The sequence below is a fragment of the Mustelus asterias genome, chromosome 5 (genome assembly GCF_964213995.1).
Source record: "Mustelus asterias chromosome 5, sMusAst1.hap1.1, whole genome shotgun sequence".
NCBI classification, from domain to species: domain Eukaryota; kingdom Metazoa; phylum Chordata; class Chondrichthyes; order Carcharhiniformes; family Triakidae; genus Mustelus; species Mustelus asterias.
The window spans coordinates 26,057,397-26,078,969 of NC_135805.1; the positions used below are offsets into that span (position 1 = coordinate 26,057,397).

General features: G+C 45.5%; 1 protein-coding gene across 1 annotated transcript in view; it reads right to left on the bottom strand.

The window, feature by feature from the left end:
• tpcn3 (two pore segment channel 3) overlaps positions 1–21,573 on the bottom strand; it is a 55,390-nt gene that overhangs the window by 19,567 nt on the left and 14,250 nt on the right. Inside the window, exons 3-9 of the mRNA XM_078212304.1 lie at positions 18,794–18,908; positions 11,835–11,963; positions 8,421–8,537; positions 7,409–7,527; positions 4,281–4,382; positions 1,419–1,545; positions 71–272 (exon numbers count right to left, since the gene is read on the bottom strand). Coding sequence (XP_078068430.1) covers positions 71–272; positions 1,419–1,545; positions 4,281–4,382; positions 7,409–7,527; positions 8,421–8,537; positions 11,835–11,963; positions 18,794–18,908 — 911 coding nt within the window. The remainder of the gene's footprint in view (positions 1–70; positions 273–1,418; positions 1,546–4,280; positions 4,383–7,408; positions 7,528–8,420; positions 8,538–11,834; positions 11,964–18,793; positions 18,909–21,573) is intronic.

The following is a 21,573-nucleotide window of genomic DNA, read 5'->3' on the forward strand; positions in this document are numbered from 1 at the left end:
TATTAAATATCGCGATCCAAGTCTCCAAACTACAGGTTTCACAATGAGGATTTATTTTACAGCTACCCACCCACAAAGCCCTTCTGTTCATCATCGGAGACTCTCCACAGTAGCTCTCGATGAGAGCTGGGGATCTCCGGTGCCACCAGCTTCACCAGCTGCCTCCAGCGTGAATCCAGAATGACAAACTCTGATCCGTGCTTCACTTTCAGGATGTCAAATGCTTCGATCATCTTCCGATGCTTCATATAAACCAGCTTTCTTACTTCATTCTGGAAAACACAATGCATTAGCTTATTGACCGAAATCATCTATTCAAAGGGCATTTATATCAACGTACAAGCCACGCGCCCAAGGAGGGCCGAGCACAAATATAACTGAAATTTAAAAAAGTCCCAAGTAGCTTTTCTTTTGCAAAAGCACAAGTTCCGAGCATATTAATAATGTTACCACACTGCACCTCACACAGACTAGATGACGCAGCACTTCAGCCTAGAATTACCCCAAGTAATGGGTGGCACAGCAGTTAGCATTGCTGCCTCACAGCTCTAGGGACCCAGGTTCAATTCTGGCCTCGGGTCAGTGTGTGTGTGTGTATGTGGAGTTTGCACGTTCTCCCCGTGTCTGTGTGGGTTTCCTCCCACACCCCAACGATGTGCAGGTTAAGTTGATTGGCTATGGTAAATTGTCCCCTAGTGTCAGGGGGATTAGCAGGCTCGATGGGCTGAATGGCCTCCTTCTGCACTATAGGGATTCAATGATTCTAATTATGTACTGGAATTAATCTCAATGACACTGGATCAAGTTATTCTAACTTTCCAACAGTCTTCTTGTTTGATATTGCATGTTGCTCTGGATAGCCCATCTCTGAAAAGAGCAACAAATGATTCTAGTCAGGAAGCACCACCAGGAATCATAAAAAGCTTTGCGTTCGAAAGAGAGAAAGACACACTGAACTTGCTGCATTGAGGGAGAGATAGAGAGGATAGAGAGGACACTTGCGGGCAGCACGGTGGCACAGTGGTTAGCACTGCTGCCTCACACACCAGGGACCTGGGTTCGATTCCAGCCTCAGGTCACTGTCTGTGTGGAGTCTGCACGTTCTCCCCGTGTCTGCGTGGGTTTCCTCCGGGTGCTCCGGTTTCCTCCCACAGTCTGAAAGATGTGCAGGTCAGGTGCATTGGCCACGCTGAATTCTCCCTCAGTGTACCCGACTAGGGGATTTTCACAATAACTTCATTGCAGTGTTAATGTAAGTCTACTTGTGACACTATTAAATAAACCTTAAAATTTAAAACAAAACAGGAATTTACAATTTAATCAGGTTGGTTTACTTGCAATGGAAGCACAGAACAGTGAAGTCTCAAATTCAATTTAAAAAGCACGATATCTCCGGAGTCATCCACACAAATACATACCTTTAAATGTTTCTTGTAGTCATTATACACAACAGCAAGGAAGAGAGACATGAAGACATAGGTGTTCACTATTATAAAAATGACAAAGAAAATGGAATACGCCCAGCTGACCTCATAGGCAGGCATCCTGAAAAATATGATGTCAAGAGTTAATAGTCACTATCATATATTTTATGAGTCACAAAATGCAAGGTCAAGGCAGACAAGGCTATGGCCAAGTGCTGGAAAATGGGATTCAAAGAGTTAGGTGGTTTGTCTTTGACGGGCGCAGATACGATAGGCCAAAGGGCCTTTTTCTGTGCTGTATACCTCTATGGCTCGTTTGGAATGGGTTAATTAAGCCCTAATTTGATGACAATTATCCAATAGAAATCACTGATATACAAAGGGGTTACAGGTGGCACTGGGTATTTGAGAGAATTGTATGTGGAGTTGCTTCAAAAGGAATAAAGGTAGTTTTGAAGAAGCAGAACTCATGTCTCCTTTACTGAACTGCAACCAAGAGACTCAAACATGACTCCAAATCTAAAACAGTCCAAGGTGGGATTAGCTGAAGTTGTCCAATCTAACTAGCAGCATTATCAAATCCAACTATTCGATAGGTTGGGCCAGATTCCTAATAAAGACCTCCAAAAGATCACGGGCAGGATTTTACAGCCGCGCTCACCCCGAAACCATAAAATCCCACCCGAGGTCAACGGACCTTCCCATGTTCCGCCCCTCGCCCGCTCCGATTCCCGCGGCGAGTGGGCTGCTAAAATTCCAGCCCACCTCTACAAAGCCCGCAACTCAGTTCTTGCAATTAAAATTGGAGGTTGTTCACCCTATGGCTGAGGTTCTCAAACCTACCAATCCTTCTGGAGAAGAGGTGTAATCTCAGCTGCACGAGAGTTAAATGGGCAGCCATGTTCACCTCTCTGTTTAAAAAGAACAGATGGGAGTATTCTCAGTTTCTGAAAACCTTAAAAACAAAGCACAATGCCGATACTGGGCTGGTGGCGGCAAGATCATAAACACCAGACATTTCTCACTGGCGTGCCATCAATTAATCCAAACAAAATAATTGGGACAATCATGCAAACGTCATGCATATTTGAGGAAAACTAACCAAAAAACAAACCCTCAATTCGGAAACAGGTGCAGAGTGAACAGCCTTTGTATGTTTCTAAAATGACAGTGAGACCTCCTGAATACAGAAATCGCCATTAATCACACTTATTATTTTCCAGAGTTTTCACAGAACAAAACCTTTTGGAAGCAGTCAGTTACTGGTAGTTGTGATCTTTTCCAGGTGGTTAAAATGTTTCTTCATTCATGATGTACCTGTCTTTGTTTGTCATGCGTATTGGGGGCATGCCCCTTTAAGAGAACAGGTCAGGTGACATGGGACACCAGTTCCACCCTGGGTGGAGCTTGTCAAGCCAGTTTTGTGCTGACTGTGCCCGAGATACGACGTGTTAACCAACAGGTCCAGTTAGTTTACTTCCACTTACCTCATGGTTTTTTTTATTAGTTCATATTAGACCTCATACATAACATCATTCTCAGAGTCAAATATTCCTGTTACATACATAGAAGACCAATTCATAGAGTCAGAGGTTTATAGCCCTTCAGCCCAACATGTCCATGCCGCCCTTTTTTTTTTTAACACCACTAAGCTAGTCCCAATTGCCCGCATTTGGCCCATATCCCTCTATACCCATCTTACCCATGTAACTGTCCAAATGCTTTTTAAAAGACAAAATTGTACCCACCTCTACTACTGCCTCTGGCATCTTGTTCCAGACACTCACCACCCTCTGTGAAGAAATTGCCCCTCTGGACCCTTTTGTATCTCTCCCCTCTCACCTTAAACAATATCCTCTAGTCTCCGCTACTTCTGGGAAAAGATGTTGACTATCTATCTGATCTGTGTCCCTCATTGTTTTATAGACCTCTATAAGATCATCCTAAGTCTCCTACGCTCCAGGGAAAAAGTCCCAGTCTCCCCAGCCGTTCCTTATAATTCAAACCATCAAGGCCCGGTAGCATCCTACTAAATCTTTTCTGCACTCTTTCTAGTTTAATAATATCCTTTCTACAATAGGGTGACCAGAACCGTACACAGTATTCCAAGTGTGGCCTTACCAATGTCTTGCACAACTTCAACAAGACGTCCCAACTCCTGTATTTAATGTTCTGACCAATGAAACCAAGCATGCTGAATGCCTTCTTCACCACTCTGTCCACCTGTGACTCCACTTTCAAGGAGCTATGAACCTGTACCCCTGGATTTCTTTGTTCTGTAACTCTCCCCAATGTCCTACCATTAACTGAGTAAGCCCTGTCCTGATTTGATCTACCAAAATGCATCACCTCACATTTATCTAAATTAACCTCCATCTGCCATTCGTCAGCCCACGGGCCCAATTGATCAAGATCCCATTGCAATTGGAGATAACTTTCTTCACTGTCCACTATGCCACCAATCCTGGTGTCATCTGCAAATTTACTAACCATGCCTCTTAAATTCTCATCAAAATCATTAATATAAAATGACAAATAACAGTGGATCCAGCACCAATCCCTGGGGCACACCACTGGTCACAGGCCTCCAGTTTGAAAAACAACCCTCTACAACCACCCTCTGGCTTCTGTCATCAAGCCAATTTTGTATCCATTTGGCTACCTCACCCTAGATCCCGTGAGATTTAACCTTATGCAACAATCTCCCATGTGGTACCAATTCTTGGGAATCCCAGATGGTCAACTATTTTCCATTGTCTGTTCAAATGGTGGGCTTCATAATAGATATTATAATGTTTATGTCTTGTCACAGCGGAAACAAACAAGCTGCTTTCTAAATGACTTTGATATACATACATCACATCAGGGCTATTAGCTGTTGTCACCAACACGTAGAGATTGAAGAATATGTCCAGGTAGTTATTGAAGTATGGAGCTCCTTCTCCTGTTGTGAGCTTCCTGTATAATAAGATTGTCAAAAAAATGGAGATCGGAGTCAGTCATGGAGGATATGAGGGGTTGATTTATCACCCATCAATATCCCAAAGGAAATGTTTAAAATATAGATACAATAATTTATTGATCAAATAGATAAAAGCAGATCATAGCAAGAAATTAATGAGGACACCACTCCAGGCCATTTGACCCGTCCCGGGGCTGACGAATGCTGTACATTACTCTTCATCCCTTTCTGCTAAACCTCTCTCCAGCTTGGAGTTGAATGGGGGGGAAATGTTGCTGATTCCATAAAGCATTGTCCAACAATCTCTGACACAAGTGCAAATCAGGCAAAAGATGTGGATCGGGCTTGCTGACATGCCATGTGCCAAAATAACCTGATAACATCATTGAAGTGTGAACATGCTTCAGTTACTGGCATTCTCGCCTTCAAATCAAGTGGTTTCAAGTCCCCTTGCCAAAGGATTGGCAGAACAGAATCCCTATAGTGCAGAAAGCCGGATGCAGACTGCTAAGCATGCACCCTGATCTCCCATGCACTGTGTAGAAGTCTACACAGTGTATGGGAGATCTGGCATCGCCATCTCAGGCCCCCCCCCCCCACCCCGATCGCCACCACCCCCAAACACAGACACTCTCGATCACCAACTCACCCTCCAACGGACCCATCCCCTGATCGCCAGCCTCAACCCCCCCCCCCCCCCATGCAAAGCTCCCCCCTTCTCCCCCCCCCCATATGGCTCCACCCCCATCTGGCCCTGCACCTGCTTAGCACTGTCCAGTTGACAGTTCCAGGGTGCCAGGCTGGCACTGCCCCCAAACACCCAGGGACCCCAATGGCTTCCAGTCCCACCGGTGAGGCCCCCGCCTGTAATATTCGCCAGTGAGGACCTCCACTGGCCAGGTCGGAGAGCTAAGAGGATTACGTCCCAAGTTCACTAATAGGATTTAAATGACAATATAAATATTTAAATCAGCCTTGTGCCTTTCCTGGGGGCAAAGCTGATCGCAACAATAAATGTGGTCTGGGAGGATTTCGATGCCGGGCGCGATTCTCGTTTTTAGTCTTCTGCTGACATCTCCTGCCCCGCTACGTTACTCAACCAGGGCAGCGGGGGGGGGGGCACGGTGGTTAGCACTGCTGCCTCATAGCATCAGGGACCCGGGTTCGATTCCAAGCTTGGGTCACTGTCTGTGTGGAGTTTGCACATTCTCCCCGTGTCTGCGTGGGTTTCCTCCGGGTGCTCCAGTTTCCTCCCACAGTCTGAAAGATGTGCTGGTTAGGCACATTGACCCGAACAGGCACCGGAATGTGGTGACTAGGGGAATTTCACAGTAACTTCATTGCAGTGTTAATGTAAGCCTTACTTGTGACTAATAAAAACATTTTTTTTTAAAAATGAACAAGTTGAAAAGGCTTTGTAGAAGAAGTTCTTTATAGACTGACTAACGAGATTCTTATTCTCAGGGTCATGGTTTCAAGTCCCACATTAGGTGATGATTATTTTTTCTTCAATAAGGTTGAGTGGGTTTCCTCCGGGTGCTCCGGTTTCCTCCCACAGTCCAAAGATGTGCGGGTTAGGTTGATTGGCCAGGTTAAAATTGCCCCTGAGATGCGTAGGTTAGAGGGATTAGCGGGTAAAATGTGTGGGCGTAGGGCCTGGGTGGGATTGTGGTCGGTGCAGACTCGATGGGCCGAATGGCCTCCTTCTGCACTGTAGGGTTTCTATGATTTCTATGAATATTTCATTCTACTGATTTTCTTTTCAACCAAAGGTGGCTTTAAGCTAACTGTTAAAATTAATTGGAAGTTTAGAAGTTTCCTGATTATATATCTTCCATCAGAATCAGCAGAACCTGTCCCACAGATAAGCTCCTAAAATGACGGATGGACTAAATACAAGTTGCAATTGGTTAAGGGCTGCACACAGCTAAAAATGGAAAACTTGAACTTTGTTAGTCTGAGTCAAGTCAACATGCGCTGATGGACCGACATCGACTCCATCTGCACATGTGCTGGAAATGCTCCCCCTAGCGTTGTGGCACAAATAAACAGTGTTAATCATAGATTCATAGAAACCACAGTGCAGGAGGCCGCCATTTGGCCCATCGAGCCTGCACCGACAACAATCCCACCCAGGTCCCATCCCCGTAACTCCACATATTTACCCTCCTAGTCCCCCTGACACTAAGGGGTAATTTATCATGGCCAATCAACCTAACCCGCACATCTTTGGACCATGGGAGGAAACCAGAGCCCCCGGAGGAAACCCATGCAGACACAGGGAGAACGTACAAACTCCACACAGACAGTGACCCGAGCCGGGAATCGAACCCAGATCCCTGGTGCTGTGAGGCAGCAGTGCTAACCATTGTACCACCCAGATGAGATAAGAACAAAGAACAAAGAACAATACAGCACAGGAACAGGCCCTTCGGCCCTCCAAGCCCGCGCCGCTCCCCGGTCCAGGATTGAATCCTGAATCCAGGATCCCCGCCCAATTTTCCAGCCTATCTACATCCTAATATCCTATCCACCGAGCTGTCCCTCACAGCTACGATGCTTTGTTCATCACAACCTATTAACTCACCCCCACCCCCCATTCCAGACCATGTGATCTCCAGGGAGAGGCGAAAACCCAGAGTGAAAACCCCAGGGCCAATATGGGGGAAAAAAATCTGGGAAATTCCTCTCCGACCCCCTGAGGCGATCGAAACGAGTCCAGGAGATCACACTGGCCCTGATCAGAAGATGTTGATTAGTTGAAAATGATCACAGTGTAGGTTTACAAGACAGACGCTAGATGTTAATGTAACACATTGTATAATGAACCGCTTCAACAGGCCCGAGAGCTACAAAAATGCATCTATTTTGTAGCAATGGGCACTTGGATGAGATATTGGCGTGTGATTGTGGAACTGCGCTTCAGCAAGGAAAAGGCAGAGAAAAAGTTAGACAAGAAAAGAAAGTTACTGTGACCACTTTGTGATTATAATAAAACACAACTGTGATTTAACTAGCTTACCTTTTCGCAAACAACTTCAAAGCCATAAGAGAAAACACTGCAACACTGAACATAAACAGCACAAACACATAGGCGATCTCTGGAAGTGTGTTGCGGATATTCCTGAAGGCTCTTCGGAGCTGAAATAGAAGAAATCTTAATGGTAACATTTGGAATTAGCAGGAATTATTCCTTTTTTTTTTATTACTCACTTATGGGACATGAGCATCGCTGGCTGACCAGCATTTGTTGTTTATCCCTAGTTGCCCTTGCTCAGAGGGCAGTGGAGAGTCAACCACATTGCTGTGGCTCTGGAGTCACATGTAGGCCAGACCAGGTAAGGACAGCAGATTTCCTTCCCTAAACCAGATGATGAACCAGATGGGTTTTGCCGACAATCGACAATGTTTCATGGTCATCATTAGATTCTTAATTCCAGATATATTAAAAAATAGAATTCAAATTCCACCAGCTGCCATGGCGGGATTTGAACGCAGGTCCCCAGAACATTAGCTGAGTTTCTGGATCGATAGTCTAGCGATAACACCACCAGGCCATCACCTCCCTTCCTGAAGTGGCACATGTTGGTTCTACACCATAGAACATAGAACAGTACAGCACAGAACAGGCCCTTCGGCCCCACGATGTTGTGCCGAGCTTTATCTGAAACCAAGATCAAGCTATCCCACTCCCTATCATCCTGGTGTGCTCCATGTGCCTATCCAATAACCGCTTAAATGTTCCTAAAGTGTCTGACTCCACTATCACTGCAGGCAGTCCATTCCACACCCCAACCACTCTCTGCGTAAGGAACCTACCTCTGATATCCTTCCTGTATCTCCCACCATGAACCCTATAGTTATGCCCCCTTGTGATAGCTCCATCCACCCGAGGAAATAGTCCATGCTACCGTAAACAAACATTGGAGAAATATCTCACACCGACAAGTCTCTAATCTCACGGTGTTTCAAAATCAGCGGATTAGTTCTGGACTGATATTCTGATGTAAAAAAAATAAAAGATTAAGCCTCACCTGTCGACTTTCAGTGAAGTTTATGCAAAAGAGTGGCCTCAAGACTCTAGACCACCGAACAACAAAATATCCAGTTTCAGTCAGAGTCAAGTATACAATCATGTCCATTAAGGTGAGCTGGAAATGAAGAAACACAGCACTTAAAATGCAGAGCAGCTTTGGACAGACTGACTTACGAACACAATTTACAAACATTTTTGCAATCTGGTCGGAAATTGCCTCTATGGGACGGGAGGCAGGGGAGAGCAAAAGGATAACTCAAACATTCTTGCTCCTGATTGCCACCTAGTGGACTCACAATGCAAATGAAAAGCTGGGTGAAGTTACCAGGGAATGGCCGACATTTGTGGGGCCATTCAGGCAGAAGGGGAGAAAAGGTTTTAAAAATAAAAAAGAACCAAACAGCTAAAATACCAAAAAGAATAATCCCAGGCAGAATATTGAAACATTTCAATACGTTTCTTAATGTAACCTCAGATAAAATGGTGGAATTGGCGGCAACTAACATTTGTCCAGCTTGCGATTGTTGGTCTCAAAAAGTATATTTAATTATACTTTTATCATGTCCTCCATTTGCAATACCTTACAACCAAAGGGCAACTTCTGATATGTAGGCACACAGTTTGAATACACAGTTTGCTAGCACCTGACAGATTCTTTTCACAGAATAAAGTCCACAAACAGCAATTGAAGGAAGAGCCAGGTCATTATTCTGTAGTATTGGCCGAGGGAGAATGTTGGCAAGAACTGAAGTAGCTCTTGTTCTTTTCAATAGTGGCAGTGGATCTTCCGCTAGAGAACCCCTCACTCTTGATGTCCAATCGATTGACCACACATTGCCTGCCTTGGTGCGGGTTAACACAGTAAGTCGTCTCACAACACCAGGTTAAAGTCCAACAGGTTTATTTGGTAGCAAAAGCCACTAGCTTTCGGAGCGCTCGCTGCTCCTTCGTCAGGCGAGTGGGATTTCAGTTCACAAACAGGGCATATAAAGACACAAACTCAATTTACAAAATAATGGTTGGAATGCAAGTCTTTACAGGTAATTAAGTCTTAAAGGTACAGACAAAGTGAGGGGAGAGAGGGTTAAGCACAGGTTAAAGAGTTGTGTATTGTCTCCAGCTGGGACAGTTACTGAGGCAGTTGCAGCAATGCCATCATCGTGGGGGATGCTGGTGTAGAGTGCCGAGACATCCATTGTGATGAGGAGTGCTCCTGGTTCAACTGCTCCACATGTGCTGAGTTTCTGTAGGATGTCCATAGTGTCGCGACAAAAGCTGGGAGTTCTTTGTACAACGGGTTTTAGGATGCCCTCGACGTAGCCGGAGAGGTTCTCACACAGGGTCCCATTGCCCGATATGATGGGACGGCCAGGTGTGTTTGCCTTGTGCATCTTCGGGACTCTACACCAGCATGCCCCACGATGATGGCGTTGCTGCAACTGCCTCAGTACTCAACACCGACAACTGCCAATCTCCAGATGCAATTTTACAACTCATCCGCTTCATCCTGGACAACAATGTCTTCACCTTCAAAAACCGGTTCTTCATCCAGACACACGGAACAGCCATGGGGACCAAATTCGCACCTCAATATGCCAACATCTTCATGCACAGGTTCGAACAAGACCTCTAAACCACACAGGACCTTCAACCAATGCTATACACTAGATACATTGATGACATTTTCTTCCTTTGGACTCATGGTGAACAATCACTGAAGCAACTGTGTGATGACATCAACAAGTTCCATCCCACCATCAGACTCACCATGGACTACTCTCTGGAATCAGTTGCATTCTTGGACACATGCATCTCCATCAAGGACGGTCACCACAGCACTTCACTGTACCGCAAGCCCACGGATAACCTCACAATGCTCCACTTCTCCAGCTTCCATCCTAAACACGTTAAAGAAGCCATCCCCTTACGTTATGTTCCTGTTGGGGAACACTCCAGCGGTCACAGGCATCTCCGTATACACAGGATCTGCTCGGATGAGGAGGATCGCAACAGACATCTCCAGATGCTGAAAGATGCCCTCGTAAGAACAGGATATGGCGCTCGACTCACCAATCAACAGTTCCAACGCCCCACAGCGCAAAACCGCATCGACCTCCTCAGAAGACAAACACGGGACACGGTGGACAGAGTACCCTTCGTCGTCCAGTATTTCCCCGGAGCGGAGAAGCTACGACCTCTTCTCCGGAGCCTTCAACATGTCATTGATGAAGATGAACATCTCGCCAAGGCCATCCCCACACCCCCACTTCTTGCCTTCAAACAACTGCACAACCTCAACCAGACCATTGTCCACAGCAAACTACCCAGCCTTCAGGAGAACAGTGACCACGACACCACACAACCCTGCCACAGCAACCTCTGCAAGATGTGCCAGATCATTGACACGGATGCCATCATCTCACGTGAGAACACCATCTACCAGGTACTCTGTACATTCACTTGCAACTTGGCCAACATTGTCTACCTGATACGCTGCAGGAAAGGATGTCCTGAGGCACGGTACATTGGGGAAACCATGCAGACGCTACGACAACGAATGAATGAACACCGCTCGACAATCACCAGGCAAGAGTGTTCTCTTCTTCTTCTTCTCCGACAGGGTAATGAATCTTTGGAATTCTCTGCCCAATGAAGGAGTAGAGGCTACCTCATTAAATGTGTTTAAGTCACAGATAGATAGGTTTTTAGCCAATAAGGGAATTAAGGGTTATGGGGAGCGGGCGGGTAAGTGGAACTGAACCCACTATCAGATCAGCCATGATCTTATTGAATGGCGGAGCAGGCTTGAGGGGCCAGATGGCCTACTCCTGCTTCTATTTCTTACGTTATGTTCCTGTTGGGGAACACTCCAGCGGTCACAGGCATTCAGCTTCTGATCTTCGGGTAAGCGTTCTCCAAGGTGGCCTTCACGACAGTGCAGAGTCACTAAGCAGAGACTGATAGCCAAGTTCAGCACACATGAGGATGGCCTCAACCGGGACCTTGGGTTCATGTCACACTATCTGTAACCCCCACGACTTGCAAAATCTCATTAACTGTCCCGGCTGGAGACAACACACATCTCTTTAACCTGTGCTTAACCCTCTCTCCACTCACATTGTCTGTACCTTTAAGACTTGATTACCTGTAAAGACTTGCATTCCAACCATTATTTTGTATATTGAGTTTGTGTCTTTATATGTCCTGTTTGTGAACTGAAATTCCACTCACCTGACGAAGGAGCAGCGCTCCGAAAGCTAGTGGCTTTTGCTACCAAATAAACCTGTTGGACTTTAACCTGGTGTTGTGAGACTTCTTACTGTGTTCACCCCAGTCCAACGCCGGCATCTCCACATTAGTGCGGGTTGCCAGAGAAAATCCGCATGAATATTTATTCAGACTGTGCACTCACCAATATGCTGACAATGACACAGATGTTCTTTGCATCTTTCCAGAGCACCTTGGCAGGAGTAATCTTTGAGAAATGTAACAGACGTACAGCAAACATCAGTAGGCAAATAAACTCCACTGTTGACGTTATCTGTTGGGTTAATAGACAACACCAATAACTGCTCTGCAGCCTGGAGATCAATTACTGAAGGTAGTAATTTAACAATGGGACATGGGAGGAGTTGGTCTGTATCGGAAATGAGAGATACAGATCTTTCATGCAAATGATAATAACCGTCACATATAGGATAGTCTTAGGCTACAGACTGATATTGATCAGCTGGTAAGTTAGGCAGAGCAATGGCAGATGATATTTAATCCCGGTAAGTGTGAGGTGATGAATTTTGGGAGGTTCAATAAGGATAGGATATAGTCCCTAGGGAGTATTGAGGAACAAAGGGACCTTGGTGTACAAGTGCATAGATCCAGGAAGATGGAAGAACAGGGATAGAAAAATAGAAAATAGTAGGCCATTCGGCCCTTCGAGCCTGCTCCACCATTTAGTTTGACCATGGCGGATCATCAAATTCAATATCCTGATCCCACCTTCCCCTAGATAGGTAGATAGGGTGGTGAAGGCATACGGAATGATTGCCTTCATTAGCCAGGTCATAGAACATGGGTGCAGGTCTTAGTACAACTTTATAAAACATTAATTAGGCCACAGATGGAGTATTATATGCTGTTCTGGTCACCACACTATTGAAAGGATGTGATTGCACTGGCGAGGGTGCAGAGGAGATTCACCAGGATGTTGCCTGGGATGGAAAGTTTCAGCTATGAGGAGAGACTGGATAGGCTGGGATTATTTTTTCTGGAGCAGAGGAGGCTGAGGGGGGTTCTGATAGTGGTACACAAAATTATGAGGGGTATAGATAGGGTAGATCGTAAGAATCTTTTCCCCATGGCAGAGATGTCCAAGACCAGGAGGCATAAGTTTAAGGGGAGGAATAAGTGGTTTAGCGGGGATCTGAGGAAAAGCTTTTTCACCCAGAGGGTGGTGGAAATATGGAACGTGCTGCCTGAGAGGGTGGTGGAGGCAGGTACTCTCACATTTAAGAAGCATCTGGAAGAGCACTTAAATCGCCAAGACATAGTAGGCTATGGTCCGAATGCTGGTAAATGGGATTAGTATAGATTGGTATTTGATGGTCAGCACAAACATGGTGGGCCGAAGGGCCTGTTTCTGTGCTGTATGACTCTATAAAAGGTTAGGTGGTCAGGAGTTCAGTGGGAACAGGGTCAAGGTAACATATAGTGCTGGGACAGTGAGTAAATTTAAGGAGTTAGACAGATTTTTAATTGGTAATGGGTTGAAGGGTTACGGGGAGAAGGCAGGAAAATGAGAATGAGGAATGTATCAGCCAAAATCGAATGGTGGAGCGGACTCGATGGGCCGAATGGCCTAATTCTGCTCTTTATCTTATGAACCTATGAGCATATACTCCACATAGGCAGCTTTTCTACATCTCGCCCAGATGCCAGCCCACAAGGCTGGAAAGGAGGCAGCCAAAAAGATCCAATGGTCATTGGACCCTGCTGAGACACTATAAGACCAATGCACTTTCTTCTGTACATCTTTTTGCAGGACAAGTTCTCCATTATTCTGTATGATATACACTAAACCTAATCATTTTTCTACGCTTAAAGAGAAAACATCTAGGATGGGAGACTTACTTAATGTAGATGAAGGTGATATAACTAAAATCTGAGGATAGAGGTTGCCTCAATCCTTTTGCTATCAGGTGCGTATAGTTGTCAGTAAACCAGCCCTTCAGTGGGGGAACACAGTGCTCAGTACAATGAGATGTTATAAGAAATCTGTATACCATGAAGAGCTTGGAAAGCCTCATTAAAAAAAAGCACCATCTTTCAAATACTGACTTGAGGATACTAACACAGGGAGCATAAGACCATAAGACCATAAGACATAGGAGCGGAAGTAAGGCCATTCGGCCCATCGAGTCCACTCCACCATTCAATCATGGTTGATTTCAACTCCATTTACCCGCTCTCTCCCCATAGCCCTTAATTCCTCGAGAAATCAAGAATTTATCAATTTCTGTCTTGAAGACGCTCAACGTCTCGGCCTCCACAGCCCTCTGTGGCAATGAATTCCACAGACCCACCACTCTCTGGCTGAAGAAATTTCTCCTCATCTCTGTTCTAAAGTGACTCCCTTTTATTCTAAGGCTGTGCCCCCGCGTCCTAGTCTCCCCTGTTAATGGAAACAACTTCCCTACGTCCATCCTATCTAAGCCGTTCATTATCTTGTAAGTTTCTATCAGATCTCCCCTCAACCTCCTAAACTCCAATGAATATAATCCCACGATCCTCAGACGTTCATCGTATGTCAGGCCTACCATTCCTGGGATCATCCGTGTGAATCTCCGCTGGACCCGCTCCAGTGCCAGTATGTCCTTCCTGAGGTGTGGGGCCCAAAATTGCTCACAGTACTCCAAATGGGGCCTAACCAGTGCTTTATAAAGCCTCAGAAGTACATCCCTGCTTTTGTATTCCAAGCCTCTTGAGATAAATGACAACATTACATTTGCTTTCCTAATTACGGACTCAACCTGCAAGTTTACCTTTAGAGAATCCTGGACTAGGACTCCCAAGTCCCTTTGCACTATAGCATTATGAATTTTGTCACCGTTTAGAAAATAGTCCATGCCTCTATTCTTTTTTCCAAAGTGTACGACCTCGCACTTGCCCACGTTGAATTTCATCAGCCACTTCTTGGACCACTCTCCTAAACTGTCTAAATCTTTCTGCAGCCTCCCCACCTCCTCAATACTACCTGCCCCTCCACCTATCTTTGTATCATCGGCAAACTTGGCCAGAATGCTCCCAGTCCCGTCATCTAGATCGTTAATATATAAAGAGAACAGCTGTGGCCCCAACACTGAACCCTGCGGGACACCACTTGTCACCGGTTGCCATTCTGAGAAAGAACCTTTTATCCCAACTCTCTGCCTTCTGTCTGACAGCCAATCGTCAATCCATGTTAGTACCTTGCCTCGAATACCATGGGCCCTTATTTTACTCAGCAGTCTCCCGTGAGGCACCTTGTCAAAGGCCTTTTGGAAGTCAAGATAGATAACATCCATTGGCTCTCCTTGGTCTAACCTATTTGTTATCTCTTCAAAGAACTCTAACAGGTTTGTCAGGCACGACCTCCCCTTACTAAATCCATGCTGACTTGTCTTAATCCGACCCTGCACTTCCAAGAATTTAGAAATCTCATCCTTAACGATGGATTCTAGAATTTTGCCAACAACTGAGGTTAGGCTAATTGGCCTATAATTTTCCATCTTTTTTCTTGTTCCCTTCTTGAACAGTGGGGTTACAACAGCGATTTTCCAATCCTCTGGGACTTTCCCTGACTCCAGTGACTTTTGAAAGATCATAACTAACGCCTCCACTATTTCTTCAGCTATCTCCTTCAGAACTCTAGGATGTAGCCCATCTGGGCCCGGAGATTTATCAATTTTCAGACCTTTTAGTTTCTCTAGCACTTTCTCCTTTGTGATGGCAACCATATTCAACTCTGCCCCCTGACTTTCCTGAATTGTTGGGATATTACTCATGTCTTCTACTGTGAAGACTGACGCAAAGTACTTATTAAGTTCCTCAGCTATTTCCTTGTCTCCCATCACTAGATTACCAGCGTCATTTTGGAGCGGCCCAATGTCTACTTTTGCCTCCCGTTTGTTTTTAATGTATTTAAAGAAACTTTTACTATCATTCCTAATGTTACCGGCTAGCCTACCTTCATATTTGATCCTCTCCTTCCTTATTTCTCTCTTTATTATCCTCTGTTTGTTTTTATAGCCTTCCCAATCTTCTGACTTCCCACTACTCTTTGCCACATTATAGGCTCTCTCTTTTGCCTTGATGCATTCCCTGACTTCCTTTGTCAGCCATGGCTGCCTAATCCCCCCTCTGATAACCTTTCTTTTGTTTGGGATGAACCTCTGCACTGTGTCCTCAATTACTCCCAGAAACTCCTGCCATTGCTGTTCTACTGTCTTTCCCACTAGGCTCTGCTTCCAGTCGATTTTTGTCAGTTCCTCCCTCATGCGCCTGTAATTACCTTTATTTAACTGTAGAACCTTCACATCTGATTCTGCCTTCCTTCTTTCAAATTGCAGACTGAATTCTACCATATTATGATCACTGCTTCCTAAGTGTTCCCTTACTTTAAGATCTTTTATCACGTCTGGCTCATTACATAGTAGCTCATTACATAGCAGTAGGAGATATTTATGGGATCACTGCTCCAGGACCTCTCAACGTTACCAAGAACTGCCCCTCGAGAGATATTTCAAACCAATGTCTGGAAATATCTGGAGATACATGTTCGGAATAAATGAGGCAAATTTTCTATTAAAGAACAGCACAGGGACAGGCCCTTCGGCCCTCCAAACCTGTGCCGATCATGATGCCCTAACTAAATAAAAACAAACCACCTGCCCTTACTTGGTCCGTATCCCTCTATACCCTCCCTATTCATGTACCCATCCAGATGCCTCATAAAATGTTGCTAACATGCCTGCTTCCACCACCTTCACTGGCAGCGCGTTCCAGGCACCCACCACTTTCTGCGTGAAAAACACCCCCGCACATCTCCCTTAAACGTTCCCCCTCTCACCTTGAACCTGTGCCCCCTTGTAATTGACACTTCCACCCTGGGAAAAAGCCTTTGACTATCCACCCTGTCTATGCCTCTGATAATTTTGTAGATCTCTATCAGGTCTCCCCTCAGCCTCTGTCTTTCCAGTGAAAACAATCCTAGTTTATTCAACCTCTCCTCATCGCCAACACCCTTTAGACCAGACAACTTCCTGGTGAAACAAAAACAGAAAAATGCTGGAAAATCTCAGCAGGTCTGACAGCATCTGTGGAGAGAGAACAGAGCCAACGTTTCGAGTCTGGATGACCCTTCGTCAGAACACACACGAACTCGCGCACCCACATGCATGCGCACGCACCCCTGATGAAGGGTCATCTTGAAATGTTGGCTCTATTCTCTCTCCACAGATGCTGTCAGACCTGCTGAGATTTTCCAGCATTTTTCTGTTTTTGTTTCAAATTCCAGCATCCGCAGTATTTTGCGTTTAACATCCTGGTGAACCTTCTTTGCACTCTCTCCAAAGCTTCCACTTCCTTCTGGTAGTGTGGTGACCAGAACTGCACGCAGTACTCCAAATGTGGCCTAACCTAGGTTTTATATTGTTTTTCATGCCAAGTTACAAAGGGTGGCCATGTTATGAATGTACATAATGTTACACATTGAGTTCGACTCACTTGAGCATAGTCCATATATCTGAATGTCTCAAACAAAAGCCCTCAAATCACACTCGAGTGCTAAATATATTATATTTGCACTACTTCAGTGAAGTGAGGATAGAGGAGTTATTAAAAAACAAATATTTTATTATGACTCACTCTCCACTTTTTAAAATCTCTATTTGAATTGGGTCACAGTTCAATTACGTACCTTCTGCTGTTTTGTCTACTTTCAATAGATGATGGTGCACTTGGTGTACTGTAGCTAGTTGGTGAAAACTTCCACAGAACCAATATTCCTCAATCTGCCCCACCCACCCCACCCCACCCCCTCCAACATTTTAGGGAGGGACAGTAGGGAAGAGAAATCAGACGGTGTCTGACTTATATTTAGACATTTTAAAGGCTTGTTCAAAGTTTATTTGCAAAGCTCACATGGGACCTCTAATGGTAAAAGTCTGGTATCATCACTTAAAACTGGATTGGTCCTTGAAACGAAATGCACAAAGGAAAACCTTTCCAGCTCATCCTTCCAGTATAACAAATAGGTGGAATCCTGTATTTCCAATACCTTCAATGTTTTTGAGAACACCACAGCTCCAATCCATTTACTGTCAGTTCAGGATTCTCCCAGCATCCAGCAACAGAAAAATCTGCCTTATTTATTCCGTACATGTATCACTCTAAAATGGGGATACCTCCAGACGCTGGTTCGAAATATCCCAAGGTCAGTGGCTGTTTAAGTCCTAGACCAGCACTCTCATAACTACCTCCTTGCCACCTTTGCAAGTTCCAAGACCCTAGCTTGCCTTCAATATTGAAAAGCAGAGTTTGTTTCATCTAAACATGACAGATCCAGCTGTACAGATTAACTTTTTTTATTCATTCATGGGAGGTGGATGTTGCTGGCTGAGCCAGCATTTATTACACAACTCTAACTGCCCTTGAACTGAGTGGCTTGCTGGAACATTTCATTGCTGTGGCGTGTAAGCCAGACCAGGTACGGATAGCAGATTTCCCTCATAGAATTTCTACATTGCAGAAGGAGGCCATTCAGCCTATCAAGCCTGCACCGACAACAATCCCACTCAGGCCCTACCCTGTAACCCCTTGTATTTACTCTGCTAGTCCCCCTGACTTTGACACTAAGGGGCAATTTGACAAGGCCAACCTGCACATCTTTTAGAGTGTGGGAGGAAATCGGAGCACCGGGAGGAAACCCACGCAGACACGGGGAGAACATGCAAACTTCACACAGACGGTGACCCGAGGCCGGAATTGAACCCGGGTCCCAGGTGCTGGGAGGCAGCAGTTCTAACCACTGTGCCATCATGCCGCCCCTCCCTAAAAGGATTTTACAGCAGTGATGATGTTTCAGGATCATCATTAGAATTTTAATCCAAGATTCAATCTGCTGTGTCGGCATTCGAGCCTGGGTCCCTACAGCATTACCCATGGTCTCTGGTCTAATAGTCCAGTGACAACACCACTATGACATCACCTCCCCCATAGACTGCTGTTGCTATGACAATCACAGATTGGTAGAGGTTAAATGGGACGGATTCATGGCATTCTGAAAGTACTGAAGATTGAATGCAGAAGTAACTATAGTCACTGAAAGGAACTCACCCAAATCGGCAGCAAGTAGACTGCTGGGTCTTCAAACAGAGCAAGCAGAAGGTCCACCAGGACAAAAAAATAAGTGATTCCCTGGGTAGACCAGTGATTGTACAACTTGTAGAATCTAGGGAGAGAAAGTTCCAAAAGTTGTTAATCTTTTTACAAGATGAAAGAAATAATGAGGAATTTTTTGAAGTAAATAAGTGACTGAGAGTCAATGATCAGTTAATTGACCCAATGTCCTAGAATCATAGAATCCCGACAATGCAGAAGGAGGCCATTCGGCCCATTGAGTCTACACTAACCACAATCCGACCCAGGCCCTATCCCCATCAACCCATGCATTTACCCTAGCTAGTCCCCCTGACACCAAAGGACAATTTAGCATGGCCAACCCACCCAACCTGCACATCTTTGGTCCTGATCAATATGAACGTGCAATAAGATCATAAAAAATGGAGTTTGCAGAACCTACTCGGCCATTTAATAAAGATCATGCTGATCTGATCATGGCCTCAATTTCACTCTCCCATCTGCCCACCCCCATAAACTTTATAGGTTAAAATATCCTTTATAAATTAAAGAGTGGCACGGTGGTTCGCACTGCTGCCTCACAGCTCCAGGGACCAGGGTTCGATTCCCAGCTTGGGTCACTGTCTGTACGGAGTCTGCACATTCTCCCCGTGTCTGCATGGGTTTCCTCCGGGTGATCTGGTTTCCTCCTGCAGTCTGAAAGATGTGCTGGTTAGGTGCATTGGCCATGCTAAATTCTCCCTCAGTGTACCCGAACAGGTGCCGGAGTGTGGCGATTTTCACAGTAACTTCATTGCAGTGTTAATGTAAGCCTACTTGTGACACTAATAAATAAACTTATCCATCTAACTCAGCCTTGAATATATTCAATTACCCTCCACGGTCCTCAGACTAACAATCTCAGGAGAAGTTCCTCTGCCTTAAATGGGAGACCCCCTTGTATTTAAACTGTGTCCCCTAGTTTTAGGTACCTCGCAAGGGGAAACATCCAGCCTGCCGTGTGCCTTCAGAATCCTTTATGTTTCAAAAAGATCACTTTGCATTCTCCTGAACTCCAGTGAGCTCAGGCCCAACCTGCTCGCCCTCCTCATCTCAGAAATCAGCCTGGTGATCCTTCTGTGAACTGCTTTCAATCCATAAGTAAGGAGGCCAAAGTTGTACAAGTAGGCTCAATTTAACACTGCAATGAAGTTACTGTGAAAATCCCCTAGTTGCCACACTCCAGCGCCTGTTCGGGTACACCGAGGGAGAATTTAGCATGGCCAATGCACCGAATCAGCACGTCTTTCAGACTGTGGGAGGAAACTGGAGCACCCGGGTGGAAACTCATGCAGACATGAGGAGAATGTGCAAACTCCACACTGAGTGACCCAAGCCGGGAGTCGAACCCGGGTCACTGGTGCTGCGAGGCAGCAGTGCTAATCACTGATGCCCTGTACAGTTGTAGCAAGACTTGATACTCCATCCTCCAAAAGCAATGAGGACCAACATTCCATTGGCAGTGAGGGCATCGAGTCAGAGGTCAGGCTGGTGATCAGCTTTCTGCCTGACTGATTTTTGAAGAAACAGTTCACAGGACTGGTTTTCATTTCTCCAGTCTTGTTTGTCCAATGCCAATGATACTCAGGTAATAATCCAGAAATAATTACCTTTGAGGTTCTGCTTCATAATTTGGTGCACAACCTCCTTCCTCGTCCTGGCTATTGGCACCTACACAAACCCACCACGACTGGATCCTCCCCCTCTCACTGCAGGTTCCTCTCCAGCCATGAGCAAAATGTCCCAAATCCTGGCACCAGGCAGGTAACATGGCCATCTGCACTCTGTTCTTTGCTAGAGAATGGGTCATTCCCCTTACTGTAGGGTTCCCTACGACATTGCTTTATGCTCCCCTCACCCAAATGGCTGCCTGAACATCAGTGCCATGACCAGTCAGTTCACCCTGCAATCCCTGTGACTGAAACTGACACAGGTAAGAGGACTCATCCAAACAAGCTGAAAGAACCTCAAACATGTTGGATTTTTGCAGAGATTGACACTCCAGCCCTCTGACCTGTATGAGTTTCAGTCACACCCTTCTGACCCCAACCACATTCCACATCAGAAGATCCTACCCTAAAGTGTATGATCACCTCCTGGTAAAAAGCACCCATAGGAAAGGGTCGAAAGCTTCAAGTTTTTAGGTGTCCAGATCACCAACAACCTGTCCTGGTCCCCCCATGCCGACACTATAGTTAAGAAAGCCCACCAACGCCTCTACTTTCTCAGAAGACTAAGGAAATTTGGCATGTCAGCTACGACTCTCACCAACTTTTACAGAAGCACCTTGGAAAGCATTCTTTCTGGTTGCATCACATCTTGGTATGGCTCCTGCTCTACCCAAGACCGCAAGAAACTACAAAAGGTCGTGAATGTAGCCCAATCCATCACGCAAACCAGCCTCCCATCCATTGACTCCGTCTAGACTTCCGCTGCCTCGGCAAAGCAGCCAGCATAATTAAGGACCCCATGCATCCGGGACATTCGCTCTTCCAGTTTCTTCCGTCAGGAAAAAGACACAAAAGTATGAGGTCACGTACCAACTGACTCAAGAACAGCTTCTTCCCTGCTGCCATCAGACTTTTGAATGGACCTACATCGCATTAAGTTGATATTTCTCTACATCCTAGCTATAACTGTAACACTGTTTTTTTTTTTACACAGAGTGGTGGGGGCCTGGAATGCGCTGCCAAGTAGGGTGGTGGAGGCAGACACGC